At 54.0% G+C, this 13659-nt stretch overlaps 1 protein-coding gene across 3 annotated transcripts in view; it reads right to left on the bottom strand.

Moving 5' to 3' along the window:
• Nucleotides 1-467: 467 nt before the first annotated feature.
• MARK4 (microtubule affinity regulating kinase 4) overlaps nt 468-13659 on the bottom strand; it is a 29437-nt gene continuing 16245 nt past the window's right edge. Inside the window, exons 11-18 of one of the 3 annotated variants that reach the window (XM_034986753.1) lie at nt 13282-13391; nt 13016-13175; nt 8987-9204; nt 6872-6975; nt 4266-4544; nt 4018-4097; nt 3075-3119; nt 1634-1796 (exon numbers count right to left, since the gene is read on the bottom strand). In XM_034986753.1, coding sequence (XP_034842644.1) covers nt 1732-1796; nt 3075-3119; nt 4018-4097; nt 4266-4544; nt 6872-6975; nt 8987-9204; nt 13016-13175; nt 13282-13391 — 1061 coding nt within the window. In that variant the 3' untranslated portion in view covers nt 1634-1731. Of the gene's footprint in view, nt 1797-3074; nt 3120-3574; nt 3725-4017; nt 4098-4265; nt 4545-6871; nt 6976-8986; nt 9205-13015; nt 13176-13281; nt 13392-13659 lie in introns of those variants that run through there. The other 2 variants (XM_034986751.1, XM_034986754.1) reach the window with 2 other exon arrangements.

Genomic DNA, 13659 nt, shown 5'->3' with positions numbered 1-13659 from the left:
TGCCTGATGAAACTACAGGCTGAAACTGTTAAACTCACACTGAAAAAAGCCAAGATGAGATGGCCGGCTGCCTGGATTCAGCCGTACCTGAAGTCAGGCACCCCCACACTATTAAGGAACATAAGCAAACGAGTAACCTTTTTGCCTAAGTGTAGCTGGATTATGAGTCCTAATACAACATTTCTCTTGTTAATTCTCCACCACCCCCAACACAGCAGCCACACCGAAATTACCCCCAGTTCTCTGAAGGTCTATCATGCACTCCCACCCCCAGGCTTCTGCCAAGGGCATACCCCAAACCCGGTCAACTCCTATTCATCCTTCAAAGCCCATTTCCCCGACTCCCTCCTGCTCTCTTCTGGGCTCCACAAAGCAATGGTTTCTCTAGTGTTTTGTGTCAGAACCCATGTCCGCCACAGACAGGGGCTCCTTGTGTCTCCGTGTCCAGCACTGGGCCTGGCACGGAGTAGGCACAGGTCAATGACTGTTTATTGAATAAATGTACTACTGGAGTAAGAAGTGGCTTAGAGTCCGGTATAACATGTGGGTGGGCACGTGAGTGGATGAATGGGGGACCGATATAGGAACCGGGGGCCTCGTGGATGAGGCCAAGTTCTGTCCTGCCCTCCTCCACCATCATCCTTGACCCTCACACCCCCACTACACCCATTCTGCAGCTGAGAAAACCGAGGCTCAGAAAGGAGGAACCACTGGCCCAAAGTCACACACCACCTCCTCCTCGTCTCACTCGCAGGTGAGGGCAGGGAAGGAAAAGCCCGGGGTCAGCGTGGGGGAGGGGGACGCTCCTAAGTTTATTGGGCGACAGGCTGCAGGTGAGGGGGCTGACAGGAGGGGGCGGGTGTAATAACTTAAAAACCGGAGGTGACAGTGGCAGCTCCTTGAGAGATCTCTGCAGAGGGGAGGGTGTGGGGGTATTTACAAGGATTTGTACAAAGTGCCCCGCGCCAGCCTGGGGCAGGAAGGGGGTGGGGTTCGAGCATGAGGGGAGGGGAAGGAATCTGCCTCTCTGACTCCCACTCCCAGCCCCCCCTGCCATTCTCCAGTCTTTAGGCTCAGCAACCCTTCCTGCCCCTGCCCAAGGCCTAATTCTTGAGCTCTTGGGGGTGGGGGTGGGCGGGGATGGAAGAGTTTCCTCAGTTTCCCTTTCTGCCCTTGCCGCGCCCCCCGAGTCTCCTTGGGTGCCCCCTGGCAGGGGGAGGGAGGACAGGACCGGCTGGAGGCTCCAGGAAGGGGCCAGCTCCCCCTGCTCGGCCCCCTCACTCTCCTCTCATGCCCAACGGCCCCGGAGAACAGCGCGGGGGACAGGCTCTGTCCCCACGTCGGACTCGCGGGAACCGAGGTGATGACAGAGGGAGACGCCCCTCCCTGACCCCTCTCCCTGCGGCGGAGGTGAAGGGGACGAGGGAGAGGAAGAGGAGGGGACCCGGGCCGTGGCGGCTCAGAGCTCGAGGTCGTTGGAGATGCGGGTGACGAGGGTGCGGAAGGCCAGGGCGGTGCCCGCCACGCGGCGGAAGAGGACTCCCCGCAGGCCCGGCCGAGGCAGCTGGCAGACCTCCACTTCGAAGTGGGACAGGGGCTCGGGCCCGCCCGCACCCCCGTGCAGGCAGGCCAGCAGGAACGGCTGTGGCTGGCGGCAGCGGCAGCGGGCGGCCGCGGTGGCCTGGCGGAGAGCTGCCATCAGGGCCTCGGGCGGGCGCGAGCTGGTCAGCTTCACACTCCAGGGGAATCGGAGTAGCCGGGGGGCGGTTTCCGTTTGATCCCAAGGTAGATGGCAACTGGGGCGGGAAGATGTCAGCGGTCAAAGGCGGGAGAGGAGGGGAAGGCGACCCACTGTTCCCACCTGGGGACAGACTCCTAGACGTCCCTCACAGCCCGCCACCCTCTCTCACCCCAGGGACAGCGACAGAGGTCCGGCTGTACAGATCGCTGGCCAGCTGGAGGCTCCATTTCCCAGCCTCCGCGGCAGCCAGGCGCCACCTTGGCTCTCAATGCCTGGATGTGAGTGGAAGTGATGCCTGCAACCTCCTTCCATCACCTCCTCCCAAGGGGTATCTGGAAATTTCTGGGGGCTTTTTGATTAGCGCAACGTCTTGGGATGCGGGCGCCGCTGACATTTATTCGGTTCAGGGCGGATACACGTTCTGCAACATGCGAGAGGCCCCGCACAACAAAGAAATGTCCCGCCTAAAGTACCAAGGGCGCCCCTCTTGAGAACCATCGCACACTTCAGTCTTCCCGGTTTCCTCGCGGCTGACCCCGCCTCTCAGCGCCAAGCTGAGCACGTGGCTCGGTTCTGGCCAATGAGAGCAAGCCACCTCCCTGCCTGCCGCGATTGGTTCAAAGGGGAAACGCATGACCAGGTCCCACCAATCAGAGTACTCCACCCTTCTGGCCACAGGCAGTGGCTTAGGGATGGGCATGTGGCTCAGTTCCAGCCAATGAGAGTCGGTCCTGGGATCTTTGGGACTGGTGGGGAGGTTCTTAATTTGCACCGAGTGGGGTATGGGGGGGGGTGTCTTTACATCGGGGGATTGTGTCAAACTGAAGCAGGGCCGGCGAGGTACAGGGCTGCCTGCTTTTGTAACTAAGTGTTTCTGGAACCCCGCCACGCCCATTAGTTTTTGCACTGATGGCGGGACAACGGCAGAGCCGAACAGGCATGATGGAGACTACCGGGGCCTCAAAGCCTAAACTATGGATCATCCGCCGCAACAGCTGTGCCTCGGTGGATGAGAGGGGGAGGGAGGTGTGGTGGCAACAGCAGGAGTTGGTCACACATGGAAGAGGCTGGAGGTAAGGACGGTCGAGGGACAGTGTGCACGGATCGGGGTGGAAATGAGAGGAAGTCGTGGGGGGCGGGGCATAAGAGGCCCGGGCAGAGGAAGGAGGGCCCGAGGGAGAGTTCAGAAAGCTGGCCTGGAGGCGGCGGCTCAGGTCCCATCTAAAGGTATGGGGATGGCGGATCGGGGAGGTGCAGACCGAAGTGGGGTCTGAGGCACACTAAGCGGGAGGGGCTGGTGTGGCGGCCGGGGGGGGTAGGCCCAGGCACTCACCTTGTGACCTCAGGTCCCCCGATTCTCTCAGGTTCGTCTGTGACCCTAGGGGAAGGGAGGGGGACAGAGTGTCTAATCTGCACGTATGGCGCCCCCTCCCCCAACCCACTGCCTCCAGAACTCTGGGCAGCCCCTGCCTCAGCCCTGGTCCCGGTCCCTCCCCGCCCCTCCCCGCCGGCTGGAGCTGGGCTGGGGAGGGCTGGGAGTCAGGATCTGAACTCCCTCTCCATGCCCAGAAGGGGAGCCCCTTCTGAAATGGTTAGTGCAGGTCAGAGGAAAGATACTGAAGAATTCAGAAGACGAAAGAGAAAGGGATTGGGCAGAGATATACACCTACATATAGAAGGACATGGACACACACACGCACCCCTCCTTCACGCTTTGCTCAAACGGCACCTCCTTAGTGAGGCCTGCTCCATTTAAAACTGTACCTCTCTTCCCTGCTCTACTTTTCTTCTCAGTACTTATTTACTGTCTGGATCTCCGAGGAGAATGTCGGCTCTGCCTGGGCTGGGATTTTATACATTCTGTTCACTCTACTCCAGGGTCTAAGATAGGGCCAGGCGCTCAGTGAATAAACATAAATCATTTTCCAAGGCAGCATTCTAAGCTCAGTCCATATATCACCTCATTTAGTCCACACGACAACCCTAGGAGGAAGGCACTGTTATTTCTATCCCCACCTTACAAAAGAGGGAAGCAAGGCCCAGAGAGGTTGAGTGACTTACTCAAGGTCACTCAGCAGAGCTGGGGTCTGAGCCTTAAGAGTCTGGCTCCAGAGGCCAGACTACTGTTTATTAAATGAGTAAAATGAACAGCCAGACCCCACAACCAGTCCTCCTCCCACACGCACACAGTCCGCCTCCCCCACCCCTGTACACACAGGTCTGACATGCAGACAGGGAAGCAGAGCCAGGGACAGCGGAGGGTGGACGGGACTTACTGATCTTGGATCCCTGGGGCAGAGAGGCGCCCGAAACGCAGCGGTTAGAGTTCTGCCGTTTAGAGGGATCGAGGGTAACCCTGTAGTGTGAGGAGGGAGGTGAAGGGTGACGGAGGAGGAGGAGAAGAGAGAGGAGGAGGAGGAGGAGGAGATGATGTGGGGGTACAGGAGGCAGAGCAGAGCAGAAGACAGGTTAGGCCCCATTGCCCCCCACCCCACTCCCACCCGCCACATCCCATGGGGCTCACCTTCGGGTCAGTTTGGAGGTCAGCTTGGTGAAGAGGTTGGTGGTGGGGCGGGGCCGCCCAGTGGGCAGGGGTGTGGCCTCGTGGGCCAGCGTGGGAGAGGCGGGGGGTCCATTCTGCACACCCCCGCCTCCCCCACCCCCTGCCCTCCGGTCCCGGACCTGGCCACCGTGGAAGGTGCTGCGGATGGTGGAACCGCGTGCCAGACGGCTCCGCTCCCCCGATGGGGGAGCCAGGCTGTGACTAGAGGGAGAGGCGGGGGGCACCCGTGGGGTACCCGAGCTGTGGGCAGAAAGGAACAAGTCTGAGTGGGGCCTGATTCTTCACTGTCCTGTCTTGAGATCAGAAACATTACAAAACTTAGAGCTCAGAGACAGGGCTGCCATGTACAGTTGGGCAGGCTGTGTACTATACAACCCTAGCTATTTTACGGACTCTTCATTCTTCCTAAGTCATCCCTCCTTCAAACTGTCCTTCCTTCAAACCCTACCCACTCCAAACGTATCCTAAATCTCCTCTCTCCAAACTCAGCAGTGGAATAGGTTCAGATATATTTTTTGATGAGTCCCTTGCCATTTGCCATCCAAACCACAGGAACCAAGTCAATTTTGCAAATACTCTGCTATCTGATCTTTCATTTTTCAAACTCGGGATACGAATAGATGTGAACATCAAAGGTACTTAAACTCATTATGGTAATTTTTTGACAGGTCAGAAAGGACCCTCTTCCCAATTGTCTCAAGATGTGGTGTGGACAGTGGTGACTCCAGCGCCCCAGGACCCTCCTCCAGACCCTCCCAGTCCTGACAGGAGGGGCCAGACCTACAATTTCTATCCTTCCAAGGACCCCAGGACCAGCCTGGATCTCAAAGAGGGAATCCTGACTGTGGCAAATGCCACTACCTCTCCCTTGGAATCTGTCCTCCTTGTTTTACTTTTAGTAACCAAACTTCCTAAGGGTGTGAGCGTTGCACATGGCCACCCAGCCAGAGACTACATTTCCCAGCTCCCTTGCAGTTAGGGATGGTCATGTGACTAGTCTCTGGCCAATGGGATACAAACTGAAGTGCTTTGTCCCATTTCTGGGTCAGGCCTCTAAAAAGCATGCAGCTTGCGCTCCACTCTTCCCATCCTTCTTGCTGGTTGAGAAATGGTGGCAGCTGGCACAGTGGCCTCAGTCCCAGAGCTGGAGCCTCGGTTTGAGATGGGCAGGAACAATCTGGGTCCTTGGAGGACCTTGCCTGCCTACCTCTGGATTGCTCTATCAGAGAGGCCTAAACCTCCTTCTCATTTAAGCCACCGTCCCTTGGGGTCTCTTCGTTACACCAGCTGAGTCTACAATCCAACTGCTACACTGTCTCTCGACCAAAGCTGGAAGGCTATGCACTATAGTGTTTACAAACACACACGCCGCAGTCAGTCTGGAATCTTTGCTCCTTGACTTGCCAGCTGTGTGGCTTTGGACGAGTTACTTAACCTCTCTGAGCCTCATTTCCTCAGCTGTAAAATGGAGATACCGGGATCTACCTCACAGAGTTGTTAGGGCCATTCAACCAGCGAATACACACAAAGTCCTGGCATACAGTTCCTGCTTGATGAATACTCACTATTACTTTTATTTAATGACCATGAAATAAGCACTCACTCATTGAATGCCCTCTATGTCACAGACCCTGTGCCCAGCACAGGACGCACCTGATCTCCACCGGATCCCTCTAACAGGGCCTAGAGGCAGAGAACATCAGCCCCATCTTATAGAGGAGGAAACCGAGGCTCAGAAACTCGCCCGAGGTCATCCTGCTAGCAGAGGCAAGATTTGAACACAGAATGTAGTAGCCACAGAATCACTACTCTCAACCACTCCATATCCTGTCCCCACCGAACAGTAACAGGCGTTTGTCAAGTGTTGTCCAGAGTGCACCTGGGTGTCATGCCCTGGACTCCTGGTGGGCGGGAGTATCATTATCCCGAGGCCCGCCCCACTCCTCACTCCCGGACTTGAATCATGATGTGAACTAATTCAACCTCCGCCCCCCCACGCCAGTTTTTTTAAGTAGGCTCCACGCCCAATGCGGGGCTTGAACTCCTGACCCTGAAATCAAGGGTCTCGTGCTCTACCGACTGAGCCAGCCAGACGCCCCTGATTCATTCCCTTTTTATGCTCCAGCCAGTCCGCATTGGTTTCCCTCACTTGCCAGCTGAAAGAGACCGAACAGACTCAGGAAAACTAGTCTGGAAACCAGCCAACAAGAGGATGTTGAAGCTGTGACATTCTGGGGCTTCTCTCAAGTTCTAAAAATTGATCATTCAAAAAAAAAAAATCAATTCAGTTTCCCAAGGCTCGTAGGCGGAGAACAGGGCAGACTGCTTTCCTGGGGCCGATGACTAACTAATTAAGAGGGGAAGATTTTCGGGGGGTCGGGCGGCGGGGCGAGAGGACATGGGTAGATTCTGCCAAGGGAAAGGCAGACACACACACAATCCCCAGTCCCCACAGCACCCCTTCCCCACAATGGTTATCATCTTCGATCAAGGAGGGCCCCACTCCCCTACACCCTGCTCCCCTGCTCCCCTACACCCCGCTCCCCGCTGCTGCTCCCTCTCCATACCTGTTCTCTTTGCCATTTGGCAACAGGGAGGGGCGCTCAGCCCCAGGGCGTTCTGTGCAAACATAGGTGTTTCTGCGGGTCATCATGCTGGGAGGGAGGTTGTTCTGTGGGAGATATGGCCAGGAGGGAGTGAGGGGGGCGGAAGGACACCCCTCTACTTCCCACTTATCCTCCCTGGCCTCCCTCATTATGATCGATGCCGGGGCCAAGACTGAGCAGGTGATGGTTTACTCCGGGAGAAAGGAAAGGTTAACGAGCCAGCCCGGCAACTCAGGCTAAGGGTCACGGAGCTGAGACAGCGGTGCTGAGGGAGAGTGGGTCAGGGGCGGTGCCCAGGGGGCAGCCTTGCCCACTCCTCTCCCAGCTCTGCCCCACCTGGGTAACAGGCCAGCTGTGTGAAGCTTTCCGTAGCATACTTATCCATGGCACACTTGCAGTCTCCTGGCCTTTGCACGGCCGGCCCACTTGCTTGGATATTCCTCCCACCTTTCCCCTCGACTCACACCTATGTATCTTTCAGGTGTCAGTTCATAATATAGCTGGCTGAGTCAGGTGCCTTCCTGGGGCCCCCACTGCCACCTCGATCACTTTGTATCGTCAATATCTGTCCCCTTATCCATCCCCACCTGCCCTGGACTACGACCCCCCTCGGACCAGGGAGTACACGTCGGGATTATGCTGCCTCCCCAAATGTGCTGAGAAGTGATCCCTCATTTTGTGTCCTCTGGAAGTTTCTCTAAGGTTGGTATTATTCCTTCTTTCAGTGGTTGGCAGAATTCCACCACTTAGAGCCTGGAATTTTCTTTCTGGGGCAGTTTTAAGTTACGGATTCAAGGTCTTGGATAAGAACATAAGACTGTTCAGATTTTCTGTTTCTTCTCAAGCAAGTTTAGTGACTTGTGTTTCGAAAGACATCTGTCCATTTCATCTAAGATGTCACATTTATTGGCATAAGGTGGCTCCTAATACCATCTTACTGTCTTTTTATGTTGGGGCAGAGTTTTCCTTTTGATCTCTGATATTAGTCATTCGTGGGGTTCAATGATAGTATTAATCTTTTCAAGAACCGAATTGTGGCTTTGTTGGTTTTCTCTAGTGTACCTCTGCTTATTCCTTTATTGACTTTTATTTCCTTCCTTCTACTTTTGGCGGGGGGCTAATTTGCTTTTCTTTTCTTTTTTTTTTTTTTTCCCTTTTTAAGGTAAAAACAACAACCAGAGCCTTCATGTATTGAGTGCTTACTGAGCTGGATGCCGTGGGTGGTTAGTTTATGTCCAAGATCTTATGAGAGCCTCACAACAATCCAAGTCCTCTGATGAGCCCATTTCACAGGGTGGAATACTGAGGCTCAGAGAGGTGAAATCACTTGCTTAAGGCCACACAGCTCACCAATGCAATTCAAGCTCTGGTCTTAACACCTCCTCTTTTGAGGAGCTGCAGAAGCAGGAAAGCCAAGTACTACATTTCCCAGACTCCTCTGCAGCTCAGGATCCGCGTATGAATGGGTTCTGCCAATCTTTGGACTCGGGAAGATCTGGAAGGTGGCACTGGGGTGGCAGTGGCCTTTCTGTCCCCTGTGACTCCTGCTTACACGGGCAAGGTCATGAGATGAGGGTCTTTGCCTCAGCAGAGCCTCAGTGCCTGTTATTAGAGTTCCTGGCATCGAGGGGCCCTTCTGGGAGAGAACAGTGTTTCTGAGTCTTGAATTACAGTCAAGACCATGTGTTCTGGAATTCAACAGTGCTAGGGTCTGCCCCAGAGGTGGCAGCCCCCTCAGTGGGTCAGTTCTGCGGTGGTGATGTGTCACTCCTACAGGTCTAATCCACTGCCTGCCCCACCAGCCCTTCCTACAACTTTGTAAGTGCCTCATTCCCTGTATGAAATCCCTCCTACCCAAAGCAAGGGGAGTGCTTCTTTCTGACACTGAAGGCTAATTTATATGCGAGCCTCCAGCACAAGCTCGGGTACGGAGAGAGCACTCAAATGTCTACGGGATGAACGAATGAACAGACAGAACAAGGAGTCCTGTGTGGTGGTCTGGGGAACAGGATAGGGAACAGCAGGGTCTGAAAAGTGTGAACCAGGCGGTCACATCCCCCAGCCCTGGCCACTCACAGGGGTGCTCGTGCTGTCCTTCCGCCGCTCTGGGATCTCTGCCTTGTTGGGGTTGTGGGCGCTGCTGACCATGGGGCTGGAGGGGGGCAGTCCCCGGCTCCCGCTTCCGGCAGCACTGCAGCCCGCCTTCCGGCCTGGCAGGCGCTCCTCCTTCAGCTCCGCCTCCCCGGTGCTGGTTGGGCTGCGCTTGGGGTGCAGGGGTGCGGGGGATGGGCCACCTGGTGGAGGGAGGGGACAGTCAGGGCTCGCAACACCTGGAAAGGCCAGAACCTACTCGGGGTGATCCTTAGAACCTCAGAATTCCTCACAGAGGCTACAAGCTCTGCGTGGGCCAAGCTGACACGATCTGTCCCAATGAGCGATGCACACACTGACCACCCCCCAACTCCATGGAAATGACATGATGCACGTGTAGGTTATTCACTGCATCGCTGTTTTGTTTCTAAGATTTTATTTATGAGAGAGAGAAAGCATGTGGTGGGGGGGAGGGCCAGAGAGAGGGACAAGCAGACTCCTTGCCGAGCAGGGAGTCCGACGTGGGGCTTGATCCCAGGACCCTGAGACCATGACCTGAGCCGAAGGCAGACACTTAACCAACTGAGCCACCCAGGTGCCCTGCATCACTATTTTTTAAAAATATTTTATTTATTTGAGAGAGAGAGAGAGAGAGAGAATGAGCAGGGGGAGGGACAGAGGGAGAGGGACAGACTCCGCACTGAGCAGGGAGCCCAACGTGGGGCTCAATCCCAGGACCCTGAGACCATGACCTGAGCCAAAAGCAGACACTTAACCAACTGAGCCACCCAGGCGCCCCCACATCACTATTTTTTAAAAATATTTTATTTATTTGAGAGAGAGAGAGAGAGAATGAGCAGGGGGAGGGACAGAGGGAGAGAGACAGACTCCACACTGAGCAGGGAGCCCAAAGTGGGGCTCGATCCCATGACCCTGAGATCATGAACTGAGCCGAAGGCAGATACTTAACTGATTGAGCCATCAGGCACCCCTCATCGCTATTTTTTTTTTAAGGCCAAAAGACTGGGAGCAGCCCAAGTGCCCCTTAGGAGGGGAATGGCTAAATGAAGTCAAGCTATTTCTGTACAAGGAGGAAGCTGCTTATGTACCAAGACACAGTGATCTTCAAGACAGACTGTAGAGCAGAAAAGGCAGGGCCTGACGTCTAAGGTGTGCTGTCATTTGTGAAAGGGGAAACGTATAGATTTCTACTTATCTCTATTTACTTGCTTATACATGAACATCTTAAAAGGCTATCATGTCTTAAAAGGTGAGAACGTTACCTTTATGGTATGTGAATATGTTAGTATTGTATTTATACATCTTTATCTCTCTCTCTTTTTTTTTTGTAACTTTTTTTAGTGGCAGAGGGGCAGAGGGAGGGAGAATCTCAAGCAGACTCCCCACTGAGCATGGAGACCGACGCAGGGCTCGATCTCACGACCTGAGCTGACCTGAACCAAAATCAAGAATCTGACGCTCAAGCGACTGAGCCACCCAGGTGCCCCTATGTTTCTTTTCTTTTTCTCTATCTCCTTTTGGTTTCTATCTTTATATACAGTCAACCCTTGACAACATGGCTTTGAACTCCGCGGGTCCACTTCTATGTGGATGTTTTCCAATAAATACCGTACAGTACTGCAGAGGTCTTTTCCCTAAGATTCTCTGAAGGACATTTTCTGTTCTCTAGTTTGCTTTATGGTAAGAATACAGTATATAACACATACAGCACAGAATGTGTTGACGGACTACGTTATCAGTGAGGCTTTCAGTCAACGGCAGGCATTAGCAGTTACGTTTGGGGGGAGTCAAAAGTTATATGTGGATTTTCGACTGCACAGGGGGTTGGTGCCCTAACCCCCGCCTTGTTCGGGGATTAACTCCATGTATTTATGAATAAAATCTCTCCCAAACTGGTCACAGTGGCTGCCTCCAAGGACAACTGGGGGCTGGAGATGGGTGTCCAATGAAAACTTTTTTACTGTCTACCCTCCTTGTACTATGAAATTTTGAAGGATGTGACTGTATTCATCTCAAAAACAAAACAAACAAATCTGGTCCCTTGGAACATCTTAGGAAATTATCGTCTTAGAACCAGCAGGTTTAAGTATGTTCACGAACTTCGGACAGTCGAAACTTCTATGTGTTACATCCTCAGGAACCTTCATGCTCCAAAGTCCCAGGACCGTAACAAGCTCTGCAATGACGGACACGGGGCACCCGTCGACAATCCTCCGAGAACCCCAGAAGCCCAGAAAGTTTCCATGTGAGTGTTCTTTAAGGTGATATGTTGTAACCAGGGTCACAAGCTTCTTAGCGACTTTCTGTGCCAATCTGGCTATTTTATAGGTGGAAAAAGGAAATCCAGGGAAGGGAAATGACTTGACCGTCCAGAATCCCACAACTTCCTGCTTAAGAGCGACGCTTGGGTTTCCCGGACAACCCCTTCCCCATGCCAGTGCCTGTCCCAGAGTAAAGCATTTCGAAGGAGGGCCGCAAAAAAGTGGGGAGTTGGACACCACGCTGGCCGTTCCTCACATGGCTAAACATGGCATTACCACGTGAGCCGGCAAGTCCACTCCTACCACATGCCCAAGAGAAATGGCCACATACGTCCATACGGAACCCAGCACGTGAAAGTTCACAGCATCATTATGCACAATCGCCAAACAGCGAAAACAATGCAATGTCCATCAGCTGACAAGTGGAAAAATAAAATGTGGTAGATCCACGACATGGAATATTACTGGGCCATTAAAAGGGACGAAGTGCTCGTCCATGCTAACACGTGGATGAAAACATTACCCTAAGTGAAAGAAACCAGACACAAAAGGCCATGCATTGTATAATTCCTCTTACACGAAATGTCCAGGATAGGGGAATCTGTAGAGGTAGGGAATGGACTGGTGGTTGTCAGGGGCTACAGGGTGGTGGATGGGGGTTTGGAGGTTGATGGCTAGCTAGGGCTTGTGGAGTTTCTTCCTGGGGCGATGAAAATGTGCTAGAGTGGATTGTGGTGATGGTTGCTGTTAGTATCTGTGGATACTAACACCACTGAATTGTCCACTTTGAATGGGTGGATTGTGTGGTATGTGAATTATTTCTCAATAGAGCTGTTTAAAGAATAGTTGATAGGGGGCGTCTGGGTGGCTCAGCCAGTTAAGTGTCTGCTTTCAGCTCAGGGCATGATCCTGGGGTCCTGGGATGGAGCCCCACATCGGGCTCCCTGCTCAGCAGGGAGCCTGCTTCTCTCTCTGACCCTCCCCCCCGCTAATGCACATGTGCACTCTCGCTCACAAAAATAAATAAAATCTTTTAAAAAATAAAAAAAAAAGAATAGTTGGGAGGATTCACATTTGAAGAGGGTGTGGGTAAGAGACCTCTTGGAAGTTTCCACGCCTAATCTGTGGTGGTGGTGGTAGTAAACTCTATCTTCTGTGGGTGATATCTTTCGGTTACAGAATGTGGGGTACAGGTGGGTGTCTGCCCAGCCCCTTTCCACTAGGAAGGGCCTTTCAAATTTTCAGTGTGGAGGAGAGCCAGAGGGCAGGCTCTCAGCAGCCACTTTGTGCAATGTGTCCTCCTATGTCCTGATCCCAAGTGGACCCTGACTGTGAGAGCTCTATCCCTGACAGGTGGAACAAAGGGATTCCAGCTATCACTTGGGCTGGTCTCTAAATTGGAGTTGGGAGACGGAAGGGGAGAGACTGTGAAAAAGGTAAGGGGAGATACATAAGAGAGAAAGGAAAAGCCAAGAAGAGAGAGGGTGCCAGAAACAAAACAGTATCTGCTCTGGCTGCTTTTTCAGTTTCCAATCCCTTCCTGACCCTGGCTGTGTGTTCCCGCCTCCAAGTTCCCTATAATGTCCCTGCATCTTTATATGAAATTCCTCCCTTCTCTGCAGCTGGCTCGAGCAAGGGTTTCTGTTGCCTGGGGTCCAGACAACCCTGATGTAACAGAGGTCTGAGGCCTTGGGGCCCGGGATGGCGTGTGGGGCAGTGGGGCCATACTCACAGAAGTCGCTATGCCTGCGCTGCCGGTGGTAGGTGGAGGAGGCGCTCCGTTGTCCTTTGCTGTGGCTGGTGCCTTTGCTGGAGCTTGTTCCATTGGTGGTGTCGCTGGGCGCCCGCACCCGTGCCAGGGCCAGCCCCGGGGTGCCCCGGTCCCCACCCTCCTGCAGGAGGATGACAGACGAGGAGCCTCAGCCTCTGTCCCCTCTGCCCCAGAAGTCCCTCCACCCCGGGCATCGCGCATCCCAAATGCCCCTGGCGCCTTCTGACCTCAGTCTTCCTGCCCAGCAGGAGGTAGGTGGCGGTCACTTCGTTGTACTTCTGGCTGGTCAAGGCCTCTTTGATTTCTTCCCGCGTGTAGCCCATACCCACCATCACCTCTGGGAGAGGGGGATGGAGAGGAGGTTCAATCTCCCCAGACCCTTCCCTTCCACTCGTTTCTGCATCACATAGCAACACCTGCTCTTTGGCCTGTTCAGGATCCGTACCCCCTTCTGCCAGCAGCACCCTGATTTCCTTGGAAGAACATTTCTTTCCTGCTCACATCACCGGGCAGACTCCCAGTACCAAGCCCCAAGGGCAGGTACATAACCCAGATCTGACCAAACAGAGCCGTCCCCCCCCCCCCCCCCCCCCCCCCCCCCCGGA

This window comes from Mirounga leonina, unplaced genomic scaffold, assembly GCF_011800145.1.
Source record: "Mirounga leonina isolate KUSES-001 unplaced genomic scaffold, KU_Mleo_1.0 Mir_376, whole genome shotgun sequence".
NCBI lineage: Eukaryota > Metazoa > Chordata > Mammalia > Carnivora > Phocidae > Mirounga > Mirounga leonina.
Note: the sequence above shows the minus strand (reverse complement) of the source record. Positions and strands in the feature narration are given on the sequence as shown.